Below are 19492 nucleotides of genomic sequence, written 5' to 3'. Positions count from 1 at the left end.
ATGTGAGCCACCTCAATGTATTTTTTATTTTTTATTTTTTGAGACGGAGTCTCGCTCTGTTGCCCAGGCTGGAGTACAGTGGCGCGATCTCAGCTCACTGCAAGCTCTGCCTCCCGGGTTCACGCCATTCTCCTGCCTCAGCCTCCTGAGTAGCTGGGACTACAAGCACCTGCCACCACACTCAGCTATTTTTTTTTGTATTTTTAGTAGAGATGGGGTTTCACCGTGTTAGCCAGGATGGTCTCAATCTCCTGACCTCATGATCTGCCTGCCTCGGCCTCCCAAAGTGCTAGGATTACAGGCGTGAGCCACCGCACCCAGCCTTTTTTTTTTTTTTTTTTTTTTTTGAGACAGGGTCTCCCTCTGTCACTCAGGCTTCAGTGCAGTGGTGTGATCACAGCTTATTGCAGCCTCAAACTCTTTGGGGTCAAACAATCCTCCTGCCTCAGCCTCCCAAGTAGCTGGAACTACAGGCACACATCACGCTCAGCTGATTATTATTATTTTTGTTTCTGTAGAGACATTCTCCCTATGTTGCCCAGGCTGGTTTCGAACTCCTGGCCTCAAGCAATCCTCCTGCCTTGCCTTCCCAAAGTGCTGAGATTACAAGTGTGAGCCACTGCACCCAGCCATTGGTGCATTTCTCAATGCCTATAGTTATATAATGTTGCAAAAATGGAATCATGTAATACATTTGTTAAGCGTATGAAGCATTTTTTTTTTAACGTTGGATTTTTAGGCTGGGTTTGGTGGCTCACGCCTGTAATCCCAGCACTTTGGGAGGCTGAGGCGGGCGAATCACTTGAGATCAGGAGTTTGAGACCAGCCTGGCCAACATGGTGAAACCCCGTCTCTACTAAAAATACAAAAATTAGCCCAGCATGGTGGCGCATGCCTGTAATCCCAGCTACTCTGGAGGCTGAGTCACGAGAATCGCTTGAACCCAGGAGGAGGAGGTTGCAGTGAGCCAACATCATGCCACTGCACTCTGGTCTGGGTGACAGAGCAAGACTCCATCTCATAAGAAAAAAAAAAAAAAAGTTGGATGTTTAAGATGTGTTGGGCAACTTCCAGCCGCCCATTTCACTCTGCAATAGGGCATGTGCTGTGTATCCTTCTGTAGCCTTTGTTATGCTCAGATAATCATATGCAAACATGCACACATCTGTATGGGGTTTGTGTTGCAAAAACAAAGCCATGTCATATGTATTGGTTTGTGTTGCAAAAACAAAGCCATGTCATATGTATTTCTTTGTTAACACAGAACAGTAGTTACTTTAGGTCGGTTAGTATGAATTAACAGCTTTTCAAAGCTGCCTAATATTCTAGGTTATGGGTTTTCCAATTCAGTCGTTCATATATTGATGGAAATTCACTCTGTTTGCCCATTTTTACCACTACAAACAATGCTGCAGTAAATGCAGAAGACTTTGAAAACATTATATAATCACATGGCTTGTTTGGGGGCAGATTCCCAGGAGTGGGATATTGGATCGAAAGGGTTTATGTTTTCTTTCTTTTGAGACAGAGTCTCACTCTGTCGCCCAATCACAGCTCACTTCTGCCTCTACCTCCTGGGCTCAAGGGATCCTCCCACCTCAGCTTCACAAGTAACTGTGAGTACAGGTGCATATTTTTTTATTTTTTGAAAGGGGGAACAATTTTAATAGACAACAGAATGCTTTCTAAAAGATTAACGATAGTAGGTGTTAGCACATTTATGTTCTGCTATTTTCATTTATTTTGAGATTCCTCATTATCACCTTAATTTGTATTTCCCTTATAGGCAGTGTCTAAATACTGGTAAATAAATTAGCTAGTCTCAGTCGCACAAACTCAGCACAGTCTAAGGTGGTACTGCTATAACAGAATCCCTGAGACTGGGTAATTTATTTATTTGAGACAGGGTCTTGCTCTGTTGCTCAGGCTGGATTGCAGTGGCGTGATCATAGCTCATTGCAGCCTTGATCTCCTGGGCTCAAGTAATCCTCCTGCTTCAGCCTCTTGTGTAGCTGGGACTATAGACATGGACCACCATGACCAGCATTTTTTTTTATTTTTTATTTTTTTAGTAGATGTTGCCCAGGCTGGTCACAAACTTCTGAGCTCAAGAGATCCTCCCACCTCAGACCCTCAAAGTGCTGGGATTACAGGCATTAGCCACCACACCCAGTCTGGGTAATTTATAAAGAATAGAGATTTCTGGCTGGGCGCAGTGGCTCACGCCTGTAATCCCAGCAGTTTGGGAGGCCAAGGTGGGTGGATCACCTGAGGTTAGGAGTTCGAGACCAGCCTGGCCAACATGGTGAAACCCTGTCTCTATTAAAAATACAAAAAATTAGCCAGGCATAGTGGCGGCACCTGTAATCCCAACTACTTGGGAGGCTGAGGCAGGAGAATCATGTTGGCCAGGCTGGTCTCGAACTCCTGACCTCAGGTGATCCACCCACCTCGGCCTCCCAAAGTGTTGGAGCCACCGCGCCTGGCTGGAGATTAAGTTTCTAACACATGAGCTTTGGGGGACACATTCAAACCTGTCCACCTAAAGTAATCAAAAGGGTCAGAATCTAATTTCAATAGTTTATTCAAGCACAAAACATGAGGGTGGACTACCTGGAAACACCGACTCCAAATGAATGGAGTCAGTGTTTCGAAGTAGAGAAGTTAAGGTTTCATTTACACACACAGAGGCAGAGGAGTTTTAGGATTACATTCTTCATATATGGTCAGTGCGTACTTACAGTAATTTGGTTATAGGCCGAGTGCAGTGGCCCACTCCTGTAATCCCAGCACTTTGGGAGGCCGAGGCGGGCAGATCACCTGAGGTCAGGAGTTCAAGACCAGCCTGGCCAACATGGGTGAAATTCCATCTCTACAAAAATATAACAATTAGCTGGGCATGATGGCAGGTGGCTGTAATCCTGGCTACTCAGGAGGCTGAGGTGGGAGAATCGCTTGAACCTGGGAGGCAGAGGGTGCAGTGAGCCGAGATTGTGCCATTGCACTCCAGCCTGGGCGACAGAGCCAGACTCTGTCTCAAATTGAAATAATAATAATAAATAATTTGGTTGTAAGCAGTGTTTCTTTTTGGGAGGCATACATTTAACATTTTTTACAGAGGGTGTAATAGTCATGGGTTTGCTGTCATCTGGTCTAAGTAAAGCAGGACAACAAAAGGGAAGTTATCTATAAGAAGGGTCATTAAGAAGGCAGCAGGTTTTTGTCCCATGTTTAATTCTCTCCAATAATTGTACAGAACAAGAAAAACAAGCAGGTCTAATTTATTATCTCAGAAAAAATTATAACCATACATGGCTGAGATCACAGTCACCTCTCTCTCCAGGTTTCAAGTGTTGTGGGGGTTCCAACATCTTTTCTATTTATTTTAAAAAACCACAGCAGAGGGGTTGTGCACCCTTTCATATTTCTTGGCTATTTGGATTTGTTCTTCTGAGACATGTCCATTCCTATTTTTTGCTCATTTTCTATTGTTTTTGCCTTTTTTCTAATTAGTTTTTAAGATGTATTTGTATATTACAGGTATTGGCTCTTTATCATGTATGGCAAATATTTTTTCCTCATCTATCATTGTCTCTTGACTTTTATCAGTGTTAATTTTCGGGGTAATCAAGTATATCTTTTTACAGTTTGAGGTTCCTGTCTTTGCAGTTCTCAACCCCTAGAATACCCTTATAGTCTCCTAAATTATATTCTAAATGTTTTGTTGTTTAAATTTAAGATTCTACGCCATTTATCAACGAAATCATCTTTTCCTGATTGAAATAAAATACTACCTTTGTGGTATTTCCGGATTCTGTTGCACTAATGTGTCTTTCCTACCAACAATATCATATTGTTTTATTATTGTGGTTTTTTGTTTTTGAGACGGAGTCTCATGCTGTTGCCCAGGCTGGAGTACAGTGGTGCGATCTCAGCTCACTACACCTCCACCTCCTGGGTTCAAGCAATTCTCCTGCCTCAGCCTCCTTTAGAAGCTGGGATTATAGGCGTCCGCCACCATGCTCGGCTAATTTTTGTACTTTTAGTAGAGACGGGGGTTTCACCGTGTTGGTCAGGTTGGTCTCGAACTCCTGACCTCAGGTGATCCCCCCCGCCTTGGCCTCCCAGTGCCTTGGCACTGGCCTATTGTGTTTTATATACTATGTTTGTCATCTGGAAAGGCAAGCTCCTGCTCCGTCTTGTAAAGTTTTCCCAGTACTGTAGTAGTTATTTTTATTTTTATTTTTGACAATCTCGCTCTGTCACCCAGGCTGAAGTGCAGTGGCCCGATCTCGGCTCACTGCAACCTCCGCCTCCCGGGTTCAAGCGATTCTCCTGCCTCATCCTCCTGGGAAGCTGGGATTGCAGGAGTGCACCACTATGCCCAACTAATTTTTGTATTTTTCGTAGAGACGGGGTTTCGCCATGTTGGTCAGGCTGGTCTCGACCTTCTGACCTTGTGATTCGCCCGCCTCGGCCTGTCAAAGTACTGGGATTACAGGCGTGAGCCACCGCGCCCGGCCGTAGTTATTGTTTTATACGATTTTAAGATCATTTAATTAAATCCTCTGAACTCCGTGGAGATTCCAATAGAAGTGTGTATTTGTAATTTTTGAACTGACAACCTTCTGTTACCTTTCATCTAATATGTTGTTGCATCAGTTCAAATACTGTTTTAAATCCTTCGATAAGTCTTCTCTATTCGTAGCTCTTTGGGTCACTTTTTTTTTTTTTTTTTTCAAAAAAACAGGAAGTCTCTTTTTACCTGCAGCGTCAACTGAGCCGGTTTTCCGGCGCGCGCCAGCCCCTCGCCTGCTCCCGCCCCAAGGTTCTGCGTTACCATGGGAACAAAGGTTGACGTCACTTAGGGCTTCCTTGCTGGACCCAAGGGTCGATGGTGAAGGGAGACGGGTGGCGAGGCAGTTTTGCTCCATCTACGCATGCGCACTTCCTGCTCCAGGACTCCCCCGCCGTAAATCTCGTTCCGGCTGGGCCTTTTCCGCCGCGACTTCTCGCTTAATCCCGGAGAAACTGCCCCCTGGGGGAGGGGAGTAAAAAAAGGCTGGAACCAGCGACAGCCAATCCCGCGACACTACAACGCAGGCGAGATTGATTGAGTCCACCACCGCAGCCAATGAGAGAGCTCGCCGCCGCTCCGTCATAGAGTTCGCCCCACCCCATCCCCTCCTTTCTGGACTCGGAGCTCAGTTCACGCAGTAACAAATGAAGTGCGCGCTGCGACACCTCCCAGCCCACCGAACTCCGCCGCCATTTCCTCGCCTGGCCTAACGGTTCGGCCAATCCCAGCGCGCATCAAGAAGGACTGAGGCTCCGCCAATCGGAGGCCGCCGATTTCGACCCTTCGCCTCGGCCCGGCCCAATCCAGGCCCCGGCCCCGCCGCCCCCGGCCCGCCCCCGCGGCGCCCTCTCTCCTCCCTCTTTGTGCGTCTCGCGCCGCCGCCGCCCGCCGCGTGAGAGGACGGGCTCCGCGCGCTCCGGCAGCGCATTCGGGTCCCCTCCCCCCGGGAGGCTTGCGAAGGAGAAGCCGCCGCAGAGGAAAAGCAGGTGCCGGTGCCTGTCCCCGGTGGCGCCATGGCGACCGGAGCGAACGCCACGCCGTTGGGTAAGCTGGGCCCCCCCGGGCTGCCCCCGCTCCCCGGGCCCAAAGGAGGCTTCGAGCCGGGCCCTCCGCCTGCACCTGGGCCTGGGGCGGGGCTGCTGGCTCCCGGGCCGCCGCCGCCCCCGCCCCCGCCCGTGGGCTCGATGGGGGCCCTGACCGCGGCCTTCCCCTTCGCGGCGCTGCCTCCGCCGCCTCCGCCGCCGCCCCCTCCGCCTCCCCAGCAGCCGCCGCCGCCTCCACCGCCACCGTCCCCCGGCGCCTCGTACCCGCCGCCGCAGCCGCTCCCTCCGCCGCCGCTCTACCAGCGCGTGTCGCCGCCGCAGCCGCTGCCACCCCAGCCGCCGCGTAAGGACCAGCAGCCGGGCCCGGCCGGTGGCGGAGGAGGTGAGTCGGGCCGAGAGAGCGCGAGAGGCGTCGCGCGGACGGGCCCGGCCGCCTGAGGGGCGCGCGGCGGCGGCGACGGCGGCTGCACGCGGCAGGGGCGCGCGTGCGCGCACGGGGAGGCCCGGGCGGAGGCGCCCCAGGGCGCGCGCGGCCTGGTTCTGGGGCCTCGAGTGCGCACGCGCGCTGTGGGGGGAGGGCTGGGCGGGCGGGAGGCGCTCTGTGCGCAGACGCAGTGAGGTGGCCGGGCTGTGCGGCGCAACTGTATAGACTGGGGGTCCCCTATTGCTGTCCAGTCCGCTGGTGTCGGGAACAGGGGTGGCGGGTGTTCAGCGCTGGACGGGGTGCTAGCTGTGAATGCCAGCAGGGCGTGAAAGCCTCACCTGATGACGTGCAGCGACTCCCTTCTGGTCTTGAGGAACCAGAATGGGAACCGTACCAAGGATAGCTCCTCTGCTTCTACAGCAAGGCAGGGTTTTCATCCGGGAGAGGTTGGCATGCTTCAGATGATGGTTGGGTCTGATCTTTCCTGGTCTCTTTTGGGGAGAGAACTTTAGTTTGTTTGTTTTTTTAAATCTCCGTTCAGTATGTTTAGATCTCAGTCTGATCCGCTGCCCTGTCGCTTTGTTTTAAAAAGCTTTTCCCTCTGATCCTGTACCCCTTGGGAAATAGAAGGACTCTTTTGTGGCAAATGTAGGGAGTTTTTGCCTGTGTACGGGGAAAGGAGAACTTGGCTGCTATTGTATAGGTTGTTGAATTTTTGATAGATACTTTTAAGAGTTCAGACCCTCAGTGTCCAACTGGCCAGGAAAACTGAATGCTGATCTTGGCTAAACTTATGAAGACAAAGGTGATCTTGTTGAAGAATTGGGCTTTTCCCACTTGGTAGGGTGTAACTAGGTTTAGTTGTGGTCCGGCCTCTCGTACAAAAGTGACTGGTGAGGGGAGTGGAGGTGGGTGGAGCCCCAGTCCCATCAGGACTGCTTTACAAATCTATGATTCTTCAGTGTATTCTTGTCTCCCCTGGGGATTTCAGAGCACTCATGGTTGATGTAGTATCTATCTAACACCCTCTGCAGCCGTATGCATTAAGATTACCACGTTTATATATTTGACAGTTTCTCTAGACAAAAGAAGGTGAAATGTTAACTTGCCTGACCAAGGACCACATACCCTTGTAGTGGCCATAAGCTTTAAATCTCTGATCTCTGAGGTTTGTTTTCTGTTTTTTTAATGTTTAAGTTTTAGGTTAAGCTCTTAGTTTCACAGTCTGCTGAGTTTCTGTGTAGTACCTTAAATACCCTTAGCTGTCTGTTGATAACTACTTATATTTACATCGGATGGATTTTGTCTCTGCCTTTAGACTTCCCAAGTAAGAAGCGGAAGAGGAGCCGCTGGAACCAAGACACAATGGAACAGAAGACAGTGATTCCGGGAATGCCTACAGTTATTCCCCCTGGACTTACTCGAGAACAAGAAAGAGCTTATATAGGTAAATATACGTTCTGCATCCAAATGCACTTTGAGATTGTTACGATTTATTCTGAGCAAGATCTGCATTTTTTGAAAGTTTGAGATTGTAGTTATCTTTTTTGAGATGAGATACTTTCACGACTTTGGTATCATCTGTCAGTTTTTGCCCAGTGAGTTCTGCATTTGCAGCTCCTTGTTTTGGTCTGTTCGTAACTGCAGTGTTCTCCATGAGTATCAGGAAGGTAGGGTTTCACTTAGGAGTAAGAACAGTCCCCAGTCCAGCAGCCACCCTTTTCAGCTGCTGTTCATTGCCAGTTGATGAGGTGAGTGTCATCTGCCTCTCTGGACAGGCCCCAGTGGAGAACACCGCAGGTACTGGAAACCAAGTACTTTTCACAGCATGGCCTTTCACCATAATTTTATATTTCTCCCCCTAAAATGTGGTCTTTTACTTTTTATAGGTACTTTCTGAAAGAAAAAAAAATGACAAAAAGTGGTTCTGAAAGTGTATTTACAATTTACCCCTTTTTATTTTCTTGAATTTAAGAGTTTAACCTTCCCTTCAACATCTTTTCTGGTTTGGTCTATGGAGAGCTGTCTTAAAATGAAGGCTCTTGTATTTACTCTTAAAGAACTCTGCTGGGAAAGGGATATTGCATGGATATGGAATGAAGTGCTAGGATAAAAAGGTTTTATCTGCTGGGAGGTTTTGAGAATTAAGAATGACTATCCACAGTGGAATTGAAATTAACCTCAAAATTGCTTTTTTGGAAAAAAAAGTTTTTAATGCAAGTTTTATCTTTATATACCTGTGCAGCTGTCTCAAAAAAGTTCACTTTATAAACATTTTCTACTAACCAAATAAACATCCCCTTTGGAGGAAATTCGGGCAAAGACCTAAGCCTACGAGGCTGTGGCCTTCACAACCAAAAAGCTTCAAGGCCAGCATGTTACTACTTTTGAGGGTCTTAATTTCCTGTTTTTTAGACTGCTGAGAATTTTGAGGCGTTGGAATTGTCTGTCTCCTTTCACAGTACTACTAATACTTGTTCTTTCCCCTACTGTTCCTGTCTACTCCCACCCATTCCGTTGTGTCTCATATTAGACTAGTCTGGGTCTTTACATCTTTGTGAAATGCCCCTAGTGGAGTGATATCCCAAGAACACAAGCATACTTAGAAGATGGGAAGAGCACAAATTCTTTATATCTCTCCATTTCTGTTTCTGTGGAGGGCTAGTTAGTTCACTGGGCCCTAAGGGCTATTTATAGCTATAATCAAAATAGAATCAAAGGAGAGGTGTAGTTCTCCACAGAAGAGAATGACCCTTTTTATTTAGATCAGGCCCCACATCTCCATAGTCAGCTAGGAAGACTCACCTTCTCCCCTCAGTGAAGGTGACTTTCACCTCGAGTTGTTGAGCTTAATACTCAACTGCAAAGTCAGAACTTTTTAGGCATAAAGGAGCTTGGGGGGGAACCATGTGTCTTACTACTTTTCTGTCTCCCACGGTACATACTGCTTTGTCCAGGATGCCCTCAATATCTTTTTTTTTTTTTTTTTTTTTTTTTTGAGAGACTGAGTCTTGCTGTGTCGCCAGGCTGGAGTGTAGTGGTGCGATCTCGGCTCACTGCAACCTGCGTCTCCCGGGTTCAAGTGATTCTCCCACCTCAGCCTCCCAAGTAGCTGGGACTACAGGCGCACGCCACCATGCCCAGCTAATTTTTTTTGTATTTTTAGTAGAGACGGGGTTTCACCATGTTGGCCAGGATGGTCTCCATCTCTTGTCCTCATGATCTGCCTGCCTTGGCCTCCCAAAGTACTGGGATTACAGGTGTGAGCCACTGTGCCCGGCCAGTATTTTCTTTCGATAATAATGGGTTTTCATTTCTTCAGGGTTTCAGTGTGTGGGTGTGGTATAGCCCTGTGGATGTATTTAAAGTTAGAAGGAATCTTTGGTTAGACACGCATTAATCCTATCTTGGAGCCAGCTCAGTTTTAACCCAACCTAGTAACATTTGCCCTTATTGGAGATGCCTGCTGAAAATTCTCAGATGCTGCGAAGGTAAGGAACAGGTGGTTATTCTGCATGTTGAAGAAAGCTGCTCTGGCTCTGCAGTTCCCATTATCTTGGAAAATCAGCTGTGTAACATTTCCCTGGCGTCACTGGCAACTTTTGTGAAACCCTCATCTCTCTTTTTCATGCACAGCCTCATTGGTCAAGGCCCGAGGGCCAAGTACATTGTCTTTGAACACACATTCCATTCTTCTACACGCCTGCTCCCCATATGAACAGTGAGCCTGAAAACAAATTCTTAGCACTTTATGGTTACTGGTTTATTAAGATATGTGGTTTGTCATTTAATATTTGAATAAATATTTCATATAATTGAATAAAAGCTGCAGGTATTGGGAGACCCTTACTAGTACAGGTCTGGTTGTACAGAAAGAGTATGTACAAATTTCTATAAGGTGTTGAATTTTGTTATTAAATGTCTTATTTAAGGAATTTTAAATGTATTAATGAAAGTGATCTTTGCTCAATTGGTATTTTTCCTTGTCCCATGTTAATTGGGTCTCATTTTGGGCTATGTTTAACATTTAATGAAGAAAAAACTCAATTCTTGCCCTCAAGTAATTTGATGGGAGTCGGGTATTGGTGACGTAACACGGTTTATGGTTCTGGGTACCAATGGTAAGCAAGCCTTGGTGGGGAGGAAGAGGTGAAACACCTCCTAATAATTGCTTGGATGTTAGCCTTAGTGAACAGTCTTTATTGCTAACCCCTCTTCCAACAAACTGTTTGCTTCCTTAAGTGATAACCATTTTGAAGTGAAAAAAACCTATAGATGTAAAAGGACTCCTGCCGATAGGTGGTTGGGGGTTTTTGCTTCAATGTGTTCACTGATCAGTCGTCCCTTTCAAAGTCTCCGAGTTCTTCATGCTTGTTGTTGAGATTTGAGATGTTTATTGGTAACATTGTCTTTTTTCCATCCTTTTTTTTCTTTCCTAACCTGGTTTCTTCCAGTGCAACTGCAGATAGAAGACCTGACTCGTAAACTGCGCACAGGAGACCTGGGCATCCCCCCTAACCCTGAGGACAGGTTGGGAAACAGTTTTAACCAGCTGACAGTAACGCTTTTACCTTTTTCTCAATACGTTTTACTGGTGGCAACATATTGTGTCAGTTCAATAAAATCCTAGTATGACGACTGTACCCTGACCACTCTGGGGATTAAGGTTTAATTAGAAATATGTATGGTCAGTCAACAGTTAGAAAATTGGAATAAAACTTAAAAATGTTGGGAGAATAAAAAGTTACAGGAAAATGGACAACTGGTTTCCAATTGGTAAGCATGTAGATCTTAACCTGATTTACACACCCTTAGGGGACAGTGAGGTGGCCCGTTAACCTGCCTTTTCAGTACCTGCTTTGGCCAAAAGCCCAGGGCATAGAGTTTTTCTCACAGGTACACGGTGCAGGGACTAAAAATATTTTTGAGCATCACTGAACTTGAGCAAGCCAGGAGCTCTGGTCAGCTCATTGCTGCAGTCTTCCTGCTCATGGTTTTGAGATGGTTTCAAAATCAGATGAGATTTCTAACCAACTTCCTTCACTGCCAGTTAACTTTCAGCCTTGGCCATTGCCTTGGGGGTGTTGGGAGGGGCCAGAATATTCTCACCTATTTTGGGAAGGCATGCAACCAACCCTAAATTACTTTTTTTTTTCCTTAAAGGGAGCGTGGGCCTCAAACAGCTGTGGTCATGTCATTTCAGTTTGCAGTTTCTCTCACCTCAGAAAAATAAATTGTGTGGGGGAGATGAACTTTTTTAAACTGGAATTTTATTAGCTGATTGAACAGCTAAAATTGGTCATTTAATTAGAAGGGCAGTAAGTCTCTCCCTCTCACTGAATTTTCTCTTAGTACATACAGCATAGTTGAAAAGACTTTGCTTTAAAAAGTAGTGTTTTTGGTTTTTGTTACCCAGTTAATAGCTTATTAAATCAGGAAGATGATGTAATGGCTTTAGAAGTCACTCACTCATGCATCTTTCTTCCGCCCTTTGCCAGGAAACATTAACTTCCTCGTTTCTCCATATTGACTCTTTAATTTGACTTACTACATTTGCTATATTTTACCTATAGATAGATTTTGGTTGTAGGGTTGTGTTGTGTTTCGTTTCTTTTTGAAGATTTTTTTTTTTTTTTTTAATTTACATTGTAGGTCATAGACCACAACTGTTTAGTGCCTTTTTGGCCTTTTTCCCTTTAATAATATGTCTACAGGTCACCAGTCAATTCCTCCAAAGGTTGAATTTTTAACAAACCTTCTTTGCTTCCTGGATAACTGGGATTAGAATTTAGTTGATCTAGCCGATGCCTATTGGAGGTGAAGAAGTCGGGCCAGTCTAACCTCTAGAATACTAGCTTTTGCCTTTCACTTCTGCAATTTGGGAGGATGTTAAACTGTTGTGAGGCCTTCACATGGCCAATTGGGTGCTGGTAAGACTTGTTTTTGTAACTAGCTAAGAATGCTTAATTCCAGACAGCTGTGGGGTGGGAATTAGAAATGTCAAGCATGTTAGAAATAAAACCAGAGCAGGGTTTCTCCTCCCTTGTATTCAGTTTTGAAAGAGGCCCTAATGCCTGATTGGTTTTGCTTTTGAGCCCAGGTTGGAGGGAAATGCATGGGTTTTCTTAATTAAGATAATTTCTTAAAAAGGTGTTATATCACTTAAGCCACTTTATTGTTATTTTGATACTGCTTAACTTGCACAGTAAAAACATGTTTAAAACTTTTCTCGTAGACTTAAATGTATAAGATGGTAGTCTAATGAGCTGGGGTATGTTTGCTTTTGTTCACTCTTAATGGATTGTGCTAACAGTTTATACAAATGCTAGAAACGGAGGTGTCATTTAGCCGTCATTAGCCATGAACAAACCTGACCTTTTATTCCATCGTGTGTGTAACGTGGTGTGACATGGTTCCCTTTAGGCTGAAGACAGTGGGAGCAGCCGAGTTCAGTCCTTGCTCTCCAACTAGGCAAGGTTCTCTCAACTAAACCAAGGGTATAGGAGTCTTGATTACTTTCAGTATGTTTTTTTAATAACCTGATCCACATGGTCTCTTCCCTTCTTGCAGCTGCTACTAAATTTTCATTCAGAATATCAAGCTATGGTCCTTTTTGTAATCTTAACTCAAAATTCTAGGAGTGTAACCTCTCTTTTTTATTACCGCAAAATCCAGCTGTGGTAAACTGACCATTTTATCATTATATTTTTTTACTTGTAGCAACAGCATTTTACTCCTTAAAAAAATGAGAGAGAGAAAATCTGCTTTCTGGACTTGTAAACTCTGGTGGAGAATCATAGGTTTTCCCCTTGCTGTTTGCAGGTTCAGACCCTAGACAAGTATGACCAAATCTGCATTTGCAGCCTCTCGCAGAAGCTGCTTTAGCACTTTAACGTTTTTCTCTACCCAGACTCCCCAACCTCGAACAGCCAGAAAACAGGTTGTCTCCTGGGCCTTGGAAACAGCCAGCCAGGCCATTGAAGGAAAAGCAAAGACGAAGCGAACCATCTCTCTCCATTGTGGGGGCCAAGTAGCTGCAGTAGCCTTCAGTCCCAGTTGCATTGGGTTAAAGAGCTCATACATACTATGTGTTAGGGGTACAGAAGCTTTTCCTCATAGGGCATGAGCTCTCCAAGAGTTAACCTTTTGCCTAAACTTGGGGTTTCTGTGGTTCATAAAGTTGGGATATGTAATTTTTTTTCAAATGGAAGAAAATCCATATTTGGCAAGAAGACTCCAGGGGATGATACTGTCCTTGCCACTTACAGTCCAAAGATTTTCCCCAAAGAATAGACATTTTTTCTTCTCATCACTTCTAGATGCAAAATCTTTTATTTTTTTCCTTTCTCACACACCCCAGACCCCTAATGTTAAGCCAGCTTCCATCTCCCCATTCCACACGATCTTGAGTAGCACACGTTATGGTCGGTTCCTCCGAAGAGTGTTGTATTAGGGTCTGAGAGGCAGAGGGGCTGGGAAAGACTTGTTATAGTCCGTGTGGGAATGAGAGAAGTCGGGGCAGAATAGTAAACGGGAGTCTGTTTCCCACAGGTCCCCTTCCCCTGAGCCCATCTACAATAGCGAGGGGAAGCGGCTTAACACCCGAGAGTTCCGCACCCGCAAAAAGCTGGAAGAGGAGCGGCACAACCTCATCACAGAGATGGTTGCACTCAATCCGGATTTCAAGCCACCTGCAGATTACAAGTAAGCGGAGGGGCTCGGTCATCTGGGATGAAGACACATGCAGATCATGGGTGACCTGCTGGGATGGGACAGTATTGGTACTACTCACCTCTTGCCTCAAGTCACCCATAATTAGCACTTGGTACCAATATTTGGTTTTAGAAAAGCCGCTGGCTGTGTCATTCTCCAGAAATGTGCGGTGACACAGGCTTTTCTTTCTTAGACCTCCAGCAACACGTGTGAGTGATAAAGTCATGATTCCACAAGATGAATACCCAGAAATCAACTTTGTGGGGCTGCTCATCGGGCCCAGGTGAGTAACTGCTGGTCTATAGGATATAGAATTCCTTTAGAGCCTGCGAGATGTGTCCGTTTTGTGCCTACTTGGGTACTGTTGGCTTACTTTTCCCGTTTTTGGTAGGACATTTCATTTTGGCTGAATTAATGCCTTTCTGTGAGAAGGTGTCTTAACTTCCCCACTAGTGCGGAGAAGTCAGATCCTCAGGTTTACTGTGGCTGACCATAATATAGAGTTCATGGAGCTCTTGGTGGGAAATCCAATTCTCTGTGCTTGTGGTTTCCCACCAATGCCAAATTGGTCCAGCCTCTCTTCTCTCTCGAGTGTGAATTTGTCAGGTATAAACTTAGTCATTTCTGCCTCTCTCTAGAGGGAACACCCTGAAGAACATAGAGAAGGAGTGCAATGCCAAGATTATGATCCGGGGGAAAGGGTCTGTGAAAGAAGGGAAGGTTGGGCGCAAAGATGGCCAGATGTTGCCAGGAGAAGATGAGCCACTTCATGCCCTGGTTACTGCCAATACAATGGAGAACGTCAAAAAGGCAGTGGAACAGGTGAGCGGTGAGCCCAGAAAGGAAGCCTCCTGGCAGAAACCTAGGTGGAGGCCCTAAGCACTTAACTGTCCATTGCATTTTCACTAGATAAGAAACATCCTGAAGCAGGGTATCGAGACCCCAGAGGACCAGAATGATCTACGGAAGATGCAGCTTCGGGAGTTGGCTCGCTTAAATGGGACCCTTCGGGAAGACGATAACAGGTATGTGATCAGTTTAAAGGAGAGTGTAGAGACCTGAAGAACCTATGGAAGTAGAGATTGTTCCCTTGCATTGACCTCTTTTTCCTTCAATAGGATCTTAAGACCCTGGCAGAGCTCAGAGACCCGCAGCATTACCAACACCACAGTGTGTACCAAGTGTGGAGGGGCTGGCCACATTGCTTCAGACTGTAAATTCCAAAGGTGAGGGGCTGGCTCTTGCGGTTTCCTGGTAGCCTGCGATGTGCAGGACAACTTTTCTGGCACATTCATTGGTTGCTGTTAATCTTACCAAGAGAAACATCCTTTCTGTTAGTGTGGTCTGTAATGGTGTGATTTAAAGCCCAGGATGATTAGAAATAGGCTGTACAGATACCCCTGTTTGTTTGTCTTGAGCCCAAGAAAACTGGAAGTTTCCATTTTGGGTATGTTTTCACTGGGACTCAATAGGAAATTCACTGCTTTTGCTGTTCAGAATTGGTTCAAGAAGACTAAGCAATCTCTACAGATTTCTGACCAGTTGCAAGTCAGCACTCGATATCAACACTTTCTGACTGGCTGGCGAATATGTAAGGTTTTGTTTAGGAAGTTCGTTCTGGCAGTTGTGCCAGTCTTGCATAGATTTTCCTTTTCTCAAACTGGGAATGAAGTTTGACGAAATTGACTTGAGAGAACCTGTGCTTCATCGGTGCTCAGGGTCTCCTGTGCTCTTCGCCCAGGGCCCCTCTACTCTGGTGATCCCAGATGCAGAACTGGGCACGAAACTGAAGATCTGATGAGACTGTTGAGAGCCATGCCCAGTAAGGGGTTAGAAAGATGTGTGATGATCTGGTGATTGAATTCTTCAAAACTTTCCATATGTTGGTTCCTCAGGATAAAAGCTTCCTTCTTAACAAGTTTTTCCCCTTTCTCTGTTTGTGTCCCCCACCCCACTTCAGGCCTGGTGATCCTCAGTCAGCTCAGGATAAAGCACGGATGGATAAAGAATATTTGTCCCTCATGGCTGAACTGGGTGAAGCACCTGTCCCAGCATCTGTGGGCTCCACCTCTGGGCCTGCCACCACACCCCTGGCCAGCGCACCTCGTCCTGCTGCTCCTGCCAACAACCCACCTCCACCGGTGAGCCTGGGGGCTGGCTCTCTTGGTCTGGCTTCCCCATTCTCTACTGCAGAGACTGGGAGCTATGGCCACGTGGTTTGGGTAGAGCAGACAATGGATGTGGATGGCAACATTGTTCTTCCGGGATCTCAGGCCAGTTTGGGGACTTCTCACTTTGGGAAGACCTTGTTCTTGTGTTCTGGTCCTGTGTCATAACCCGAAGAACAATGTTGCCACTAGGGGGCGCAGGCAGGGACGTTGGCAGGAAATGCTCTCACGTAGTCTCTCATGTCTACCACCCAGAGCCGCCCACCCTGGATGAATTCTGGCCCTTCAGAGAGTCGGCCCTACCATGGCATGCACGGAGGTGGTCCTGGTGGGCCCGGAGGTGGCCCCCACAGCTTCCCACACCCATTACCCAGCCTGACAGGTGGGCATGGTGGACATCCCATGCAGCACAACCCCAATGGACCCCCACCCCCTTGGATGCAGCCACCACCACCACCGATGAACCAGGGCCCCCACCCTCCTGGGCACCATGGCCCTCCTCCAATGGGTAAGTAAGTGTCAGACCAGAAACCTTGGGGGCTTTGGGATAAGCAAGGGGTTACGTCAGGTCGCTGTTGGCTAGAAGCAGCTCTCAAGTGGCTGGGCAATGTGCTGGGTCTGCCTGGCTTGCCAGGGTTATGGCTCTGGAAGGAGCAAGACTCCATTCTGGTTCAGGGAGTGATTCTGTGTTGGGTAAGCACAGACCTGCCTTTTACAGGCATGGTTTTCAGAACTCGCGTAAGGATAGCAACTGAGGTTATCACAGGGGTGGCTTCCCTGGCCAGTTCCAATGTCCTGCTAAGTCCCTGCTCTTTCCTTCCATCAAGATCAGTACCTGGGAAGTACGCCTGTGGGCTCTGGGGTCTATCGCCTGCATCAAGGAAAAGGTAATGGCTGTCTGCTGGCTGTGGGTCTTCACCTAGGCTTGGGTGAGTGGGGGTTCTGGCCCAAGTTCCCCCCTTTCCCTGAGGCCTCATCTTTGCCTCCACCTGTCCACAGGTATGATGCCGCCACCACCTATGGGCATGATGCCGCCGCCGCCGCCGCCTCCCAGTGGGCAGCCCCCACCCCCTCCCTCTGGTCCTCTTCCCCCATGGCAACAACAGCAGCAGCAGCCTCCGCCACCCCCTCCGCCCAGCAGCAGTATGGCTTCCAGTACCCCCTTGCCATGGCAGCAAAGTGAGTAGAATATTTTGGGCTTGTGGGGGTGGGTGGGATGGGGGTGGGGCTGACAGGAACCATAGAGCCTCACACAAGCAGGCAGGTGTCTTGGGATGAGCCCCTGGGCTCTGCTGGGGTTGTAAACAGAAAGGGCCTCCTGGTCCAGGGGGTGGAGGGGCATCTTGAAGAGGAGAGCTGATGTTTGGTGTGGTTGTGTCTGGGGAGAGGTTCGTGGGGGCCTGGAGGGGAGCCTGCTATTGTAGGTAGGGGGCCAGAAGTCCAGACCCTCGCAGGCTGAGTGAGCGGCTGGCTGGACTGAGCCTGGTGCATATGGGTCGAGTGGGATGGTGCATGCTTGCTCTGGCAAGGGCTGCGATTGGGGTGAGAGACTGCAGAGGTGGGACTGGGCAGTGGGGAGACAGCAGCTGTGGCCTTGAGGTTGAATGTGCCGTTCGGTGGTGGCGGCGGCTGGGCGGAGGGACATCAGAGCTGTTCTTGTGTCTGGTACCTTCCCCTCAGCCCTTCCAGGGGCATTGGTGACAAAGGGCTTACTCTGTTAAGCCCAGAGACCTCGAGGCTGACCCCAGGGTAGTCCTGCCCACCCCTCCACTCCCCATCACCAGCCCCGCCCACCCGCCCCCCACCACCGTACCGCATGCCAAGCAAGGAGCAGGCGCCCCTCGCCCCCATCCCAAGGCAGCAGCCGCAGACAGCCGCGGTGTGCCCCCGCGCGTGTGACCTTGGGCTTCTTTACCACCCCAGATACGACGACTACCACCACGAGCGCTGGCACAGGGTCCATCCCGCCATGGCAACAGCAGCAGGCGGCTGCCGCAGCTTCTCCAGGAGCCCCTCAGATGCAAGGCAACCCCACTATGGTGCCCCTGCCCCCCGGGGTCCAGCCGCCTCTGCCGCCTGGGGCCCCTCCCCCTCCGCCGCCTCCACCGCCTGGTTCCGCCGGCATGATGTATGCCCCGCCCCCTCCTCCTCCGCCTCCCATGGACCCTTCTAACTTTGTCACCATGATGGGCATGGGGGTGGCGGGCATGCCGCCCTTCGGGATGCCTCCAGCTCCCCCACCGCCTCCACCACAGAACTAGACTTGTTTTTTAAGAAAATATATATTATATAGAGAGAGAATTGGTCTCGTTTAAACACGCCGAACCTCACCATATGGAGCCAGACATTGGGACGCACGCATGTGATTGTGTGTGCACGCATGTGTGTGTGTGCACGCACTGGGCTGGGCCAAGCGACTGAGGATTCGCTTGGGAACGGGCAGGTGGTAGTAGGGGCGCCAGCTTGGGCTCTCCTGGCGCCCCGTAGCATCGAGTGTCTTCTTTGTCTTCTTTCTCTCCTCACCCAACTCCCTTTGCCTCTCCCCAAACCGGGCCGCCAGGATCCCTCCCCGCGGCGGCGATGGCCCGAGCCATGAGAGTGAGGACTTTCCGCGCCCATTGGTGACCCTTCCAGGCAGACAGCCTCAGCAACGCCCCTGGTGGACAGGATGGTTCGGCAAAGCAGCCTGAGTTATTTTTGTGGACGGAATCGGAACACGCTGGCTCCATATCGTGAAATTTTTATTAATTTTTTTCTTTTTCCTTTGTTACTTCTTTATCTTTTCCTTTCTTCAGACTCCGTCCAAGGAGATGCTCTCCCCGGTCTTCTGCTGCAATTAGATTCCTTTCCCTTCTCTCCAGTTCTCCTTCCCTTACCAAGGAGAGGGGAGCAAATGGTTTTGGGCAAGGGCTTTGGCTATTCATGTCAAGCTGGTTGTGGGTTTTTCAAGGTGCCATAGCCACCCCCAAAGATGTTTGTTTAAAGCGTGGGGTTTTTTAATCTCTGCCACCCTTGTCAAGGGAGTCTTGTAAAGTTGCCGAGGGTAGGTTCATCTCCAGGTTCCGGGATTCCCATCCGTCCTGGCGCTCCTGCCAGCAGTGGGTGGGCAGCCTGAGCTCCCTCGGGCTCGCCTGCCAGCCTGGAGTTCTTCCTGTGCTCCTTGATCACCTGAGCTGCCTCAGATTCCATTTGGTCCTCTCCTTCCTGGAAGGCTTCCTTTTATGTTTTATTTTAATCCCAAATGTCTGAATGTTTTGCAGTGTGTAGGGGTTTGAGCCCCTTGTTCATTCTCCTTCCTTTTTCCTCCCGCTTCTCTCTCCATGGAGTGATTCTGTTGACAATAATGTATACTGCGCGTTCTCTTCACTGGTTTATCTGCAGAAATTTCTCTGGGCTTTTTTCGGTGTTAGATTCAACACTGCGCTAAAGCGGGGATGTTCCATTGAATAAAAGAGCAGTGTGGTTTTCTGGGTCTGCTTCTTTATTTTCTTTTTAATGCCTGCCCCGCCCAGTTTTTCTTTTCACATAAACTTCCTCTACCACCAGCAGCAGCAGCAGCACCAAA

At 48.2% G+C, this 19492-nt stretch overlaps 1 protein-coding gene across 17 annotated transcripts; it reads left to right on the top strand.

The window, feature by feature from the left end:
• The first annotated feature begins 3228 nt into the window (after nt 1–3228).
• Nucleotides 3229–19399, top strand: SF1 (splicing factor 1). Of its 17 annotated transcripts, none has more exons than XM_055094479.2 (15): nt 5231–5623; nt 5845–6004; nt 7365–7493; nt 10501–10576; nt 13598–13750; nt 13953–14042; nt 14398–14581; nt 14669–14784; nt 14878–14985; nt 15720–15900; nt 16162–16435; nt 16755–16814; nt 16927–17106; nt 17851–18055; nt 18488–19399. In XM_055094479.2, the coding sequence occupies exons 3-15, from the start codon at nt 7412–7414 to the stop codon at nt 18615–18617; spliced, it is 1839 nt and encodes a 612-aa protein (XP_054950454.1). In that variant the 5' UTR covers nt 5231–5623; nt 5845–6004; nt 7365–7411; the 3' UTR covers nt 18618–19399. The 17 variants fall into 17 exon arrangements, with proteins under 17 accessions (XP_054950450.1, XP_024786332.2, XP_034788840.1 ...); XM_055094478.2 differs by having other exon boundaries at nt 5842–6004; XM_055094475.2 differs by lacking the exon at nt 5845–6004 and having other exon boundaries at nt 3229–5623.
• Nucleotides 19400–19492: the final 93 nt, after the last annotated feature.

Source organism: Pan paniscus, chromosome 9, assembly GCF_029289425.2.
Source record: "Pan paniscus chromosome 9, NHGRI_mPanPan1-v2.0_pri, whole genome shotgun sequence".
NCBI classification, from domain to species: Eukaryota; Metazoa; Chordata; class Mammalia; order Primates; family Hominidae; genus Pan; species Pan paniscus.
Note: the sequence above shows the minus strand (reverse complement) of the source record. Positions and strands in the feature narration are given on the sequence as shown.

Coding starts and splice junctions, on each gene's coding strand:
- SF1 (XM_034932942.3), top strand. CDS start 5,593: ATGGCGACCGGAGCGAACGCCACGCCGTTGGGTAAGCTGGGCCCCCCC. Junction 7,494..10,500: donor ACAAGAAAGAGCTTATATAG/GTAAATATACGT, acceptor GGTTTCTTCCAG/TGCAACTGCAGATAGAAGAC. Junction 15,901..16,161: donor CCAACAACCCACCTCCACCG/GTGAGCCTGGGG, acceptor GCTCTCACGTAG/TCTCTCATGTCTACCACCCA.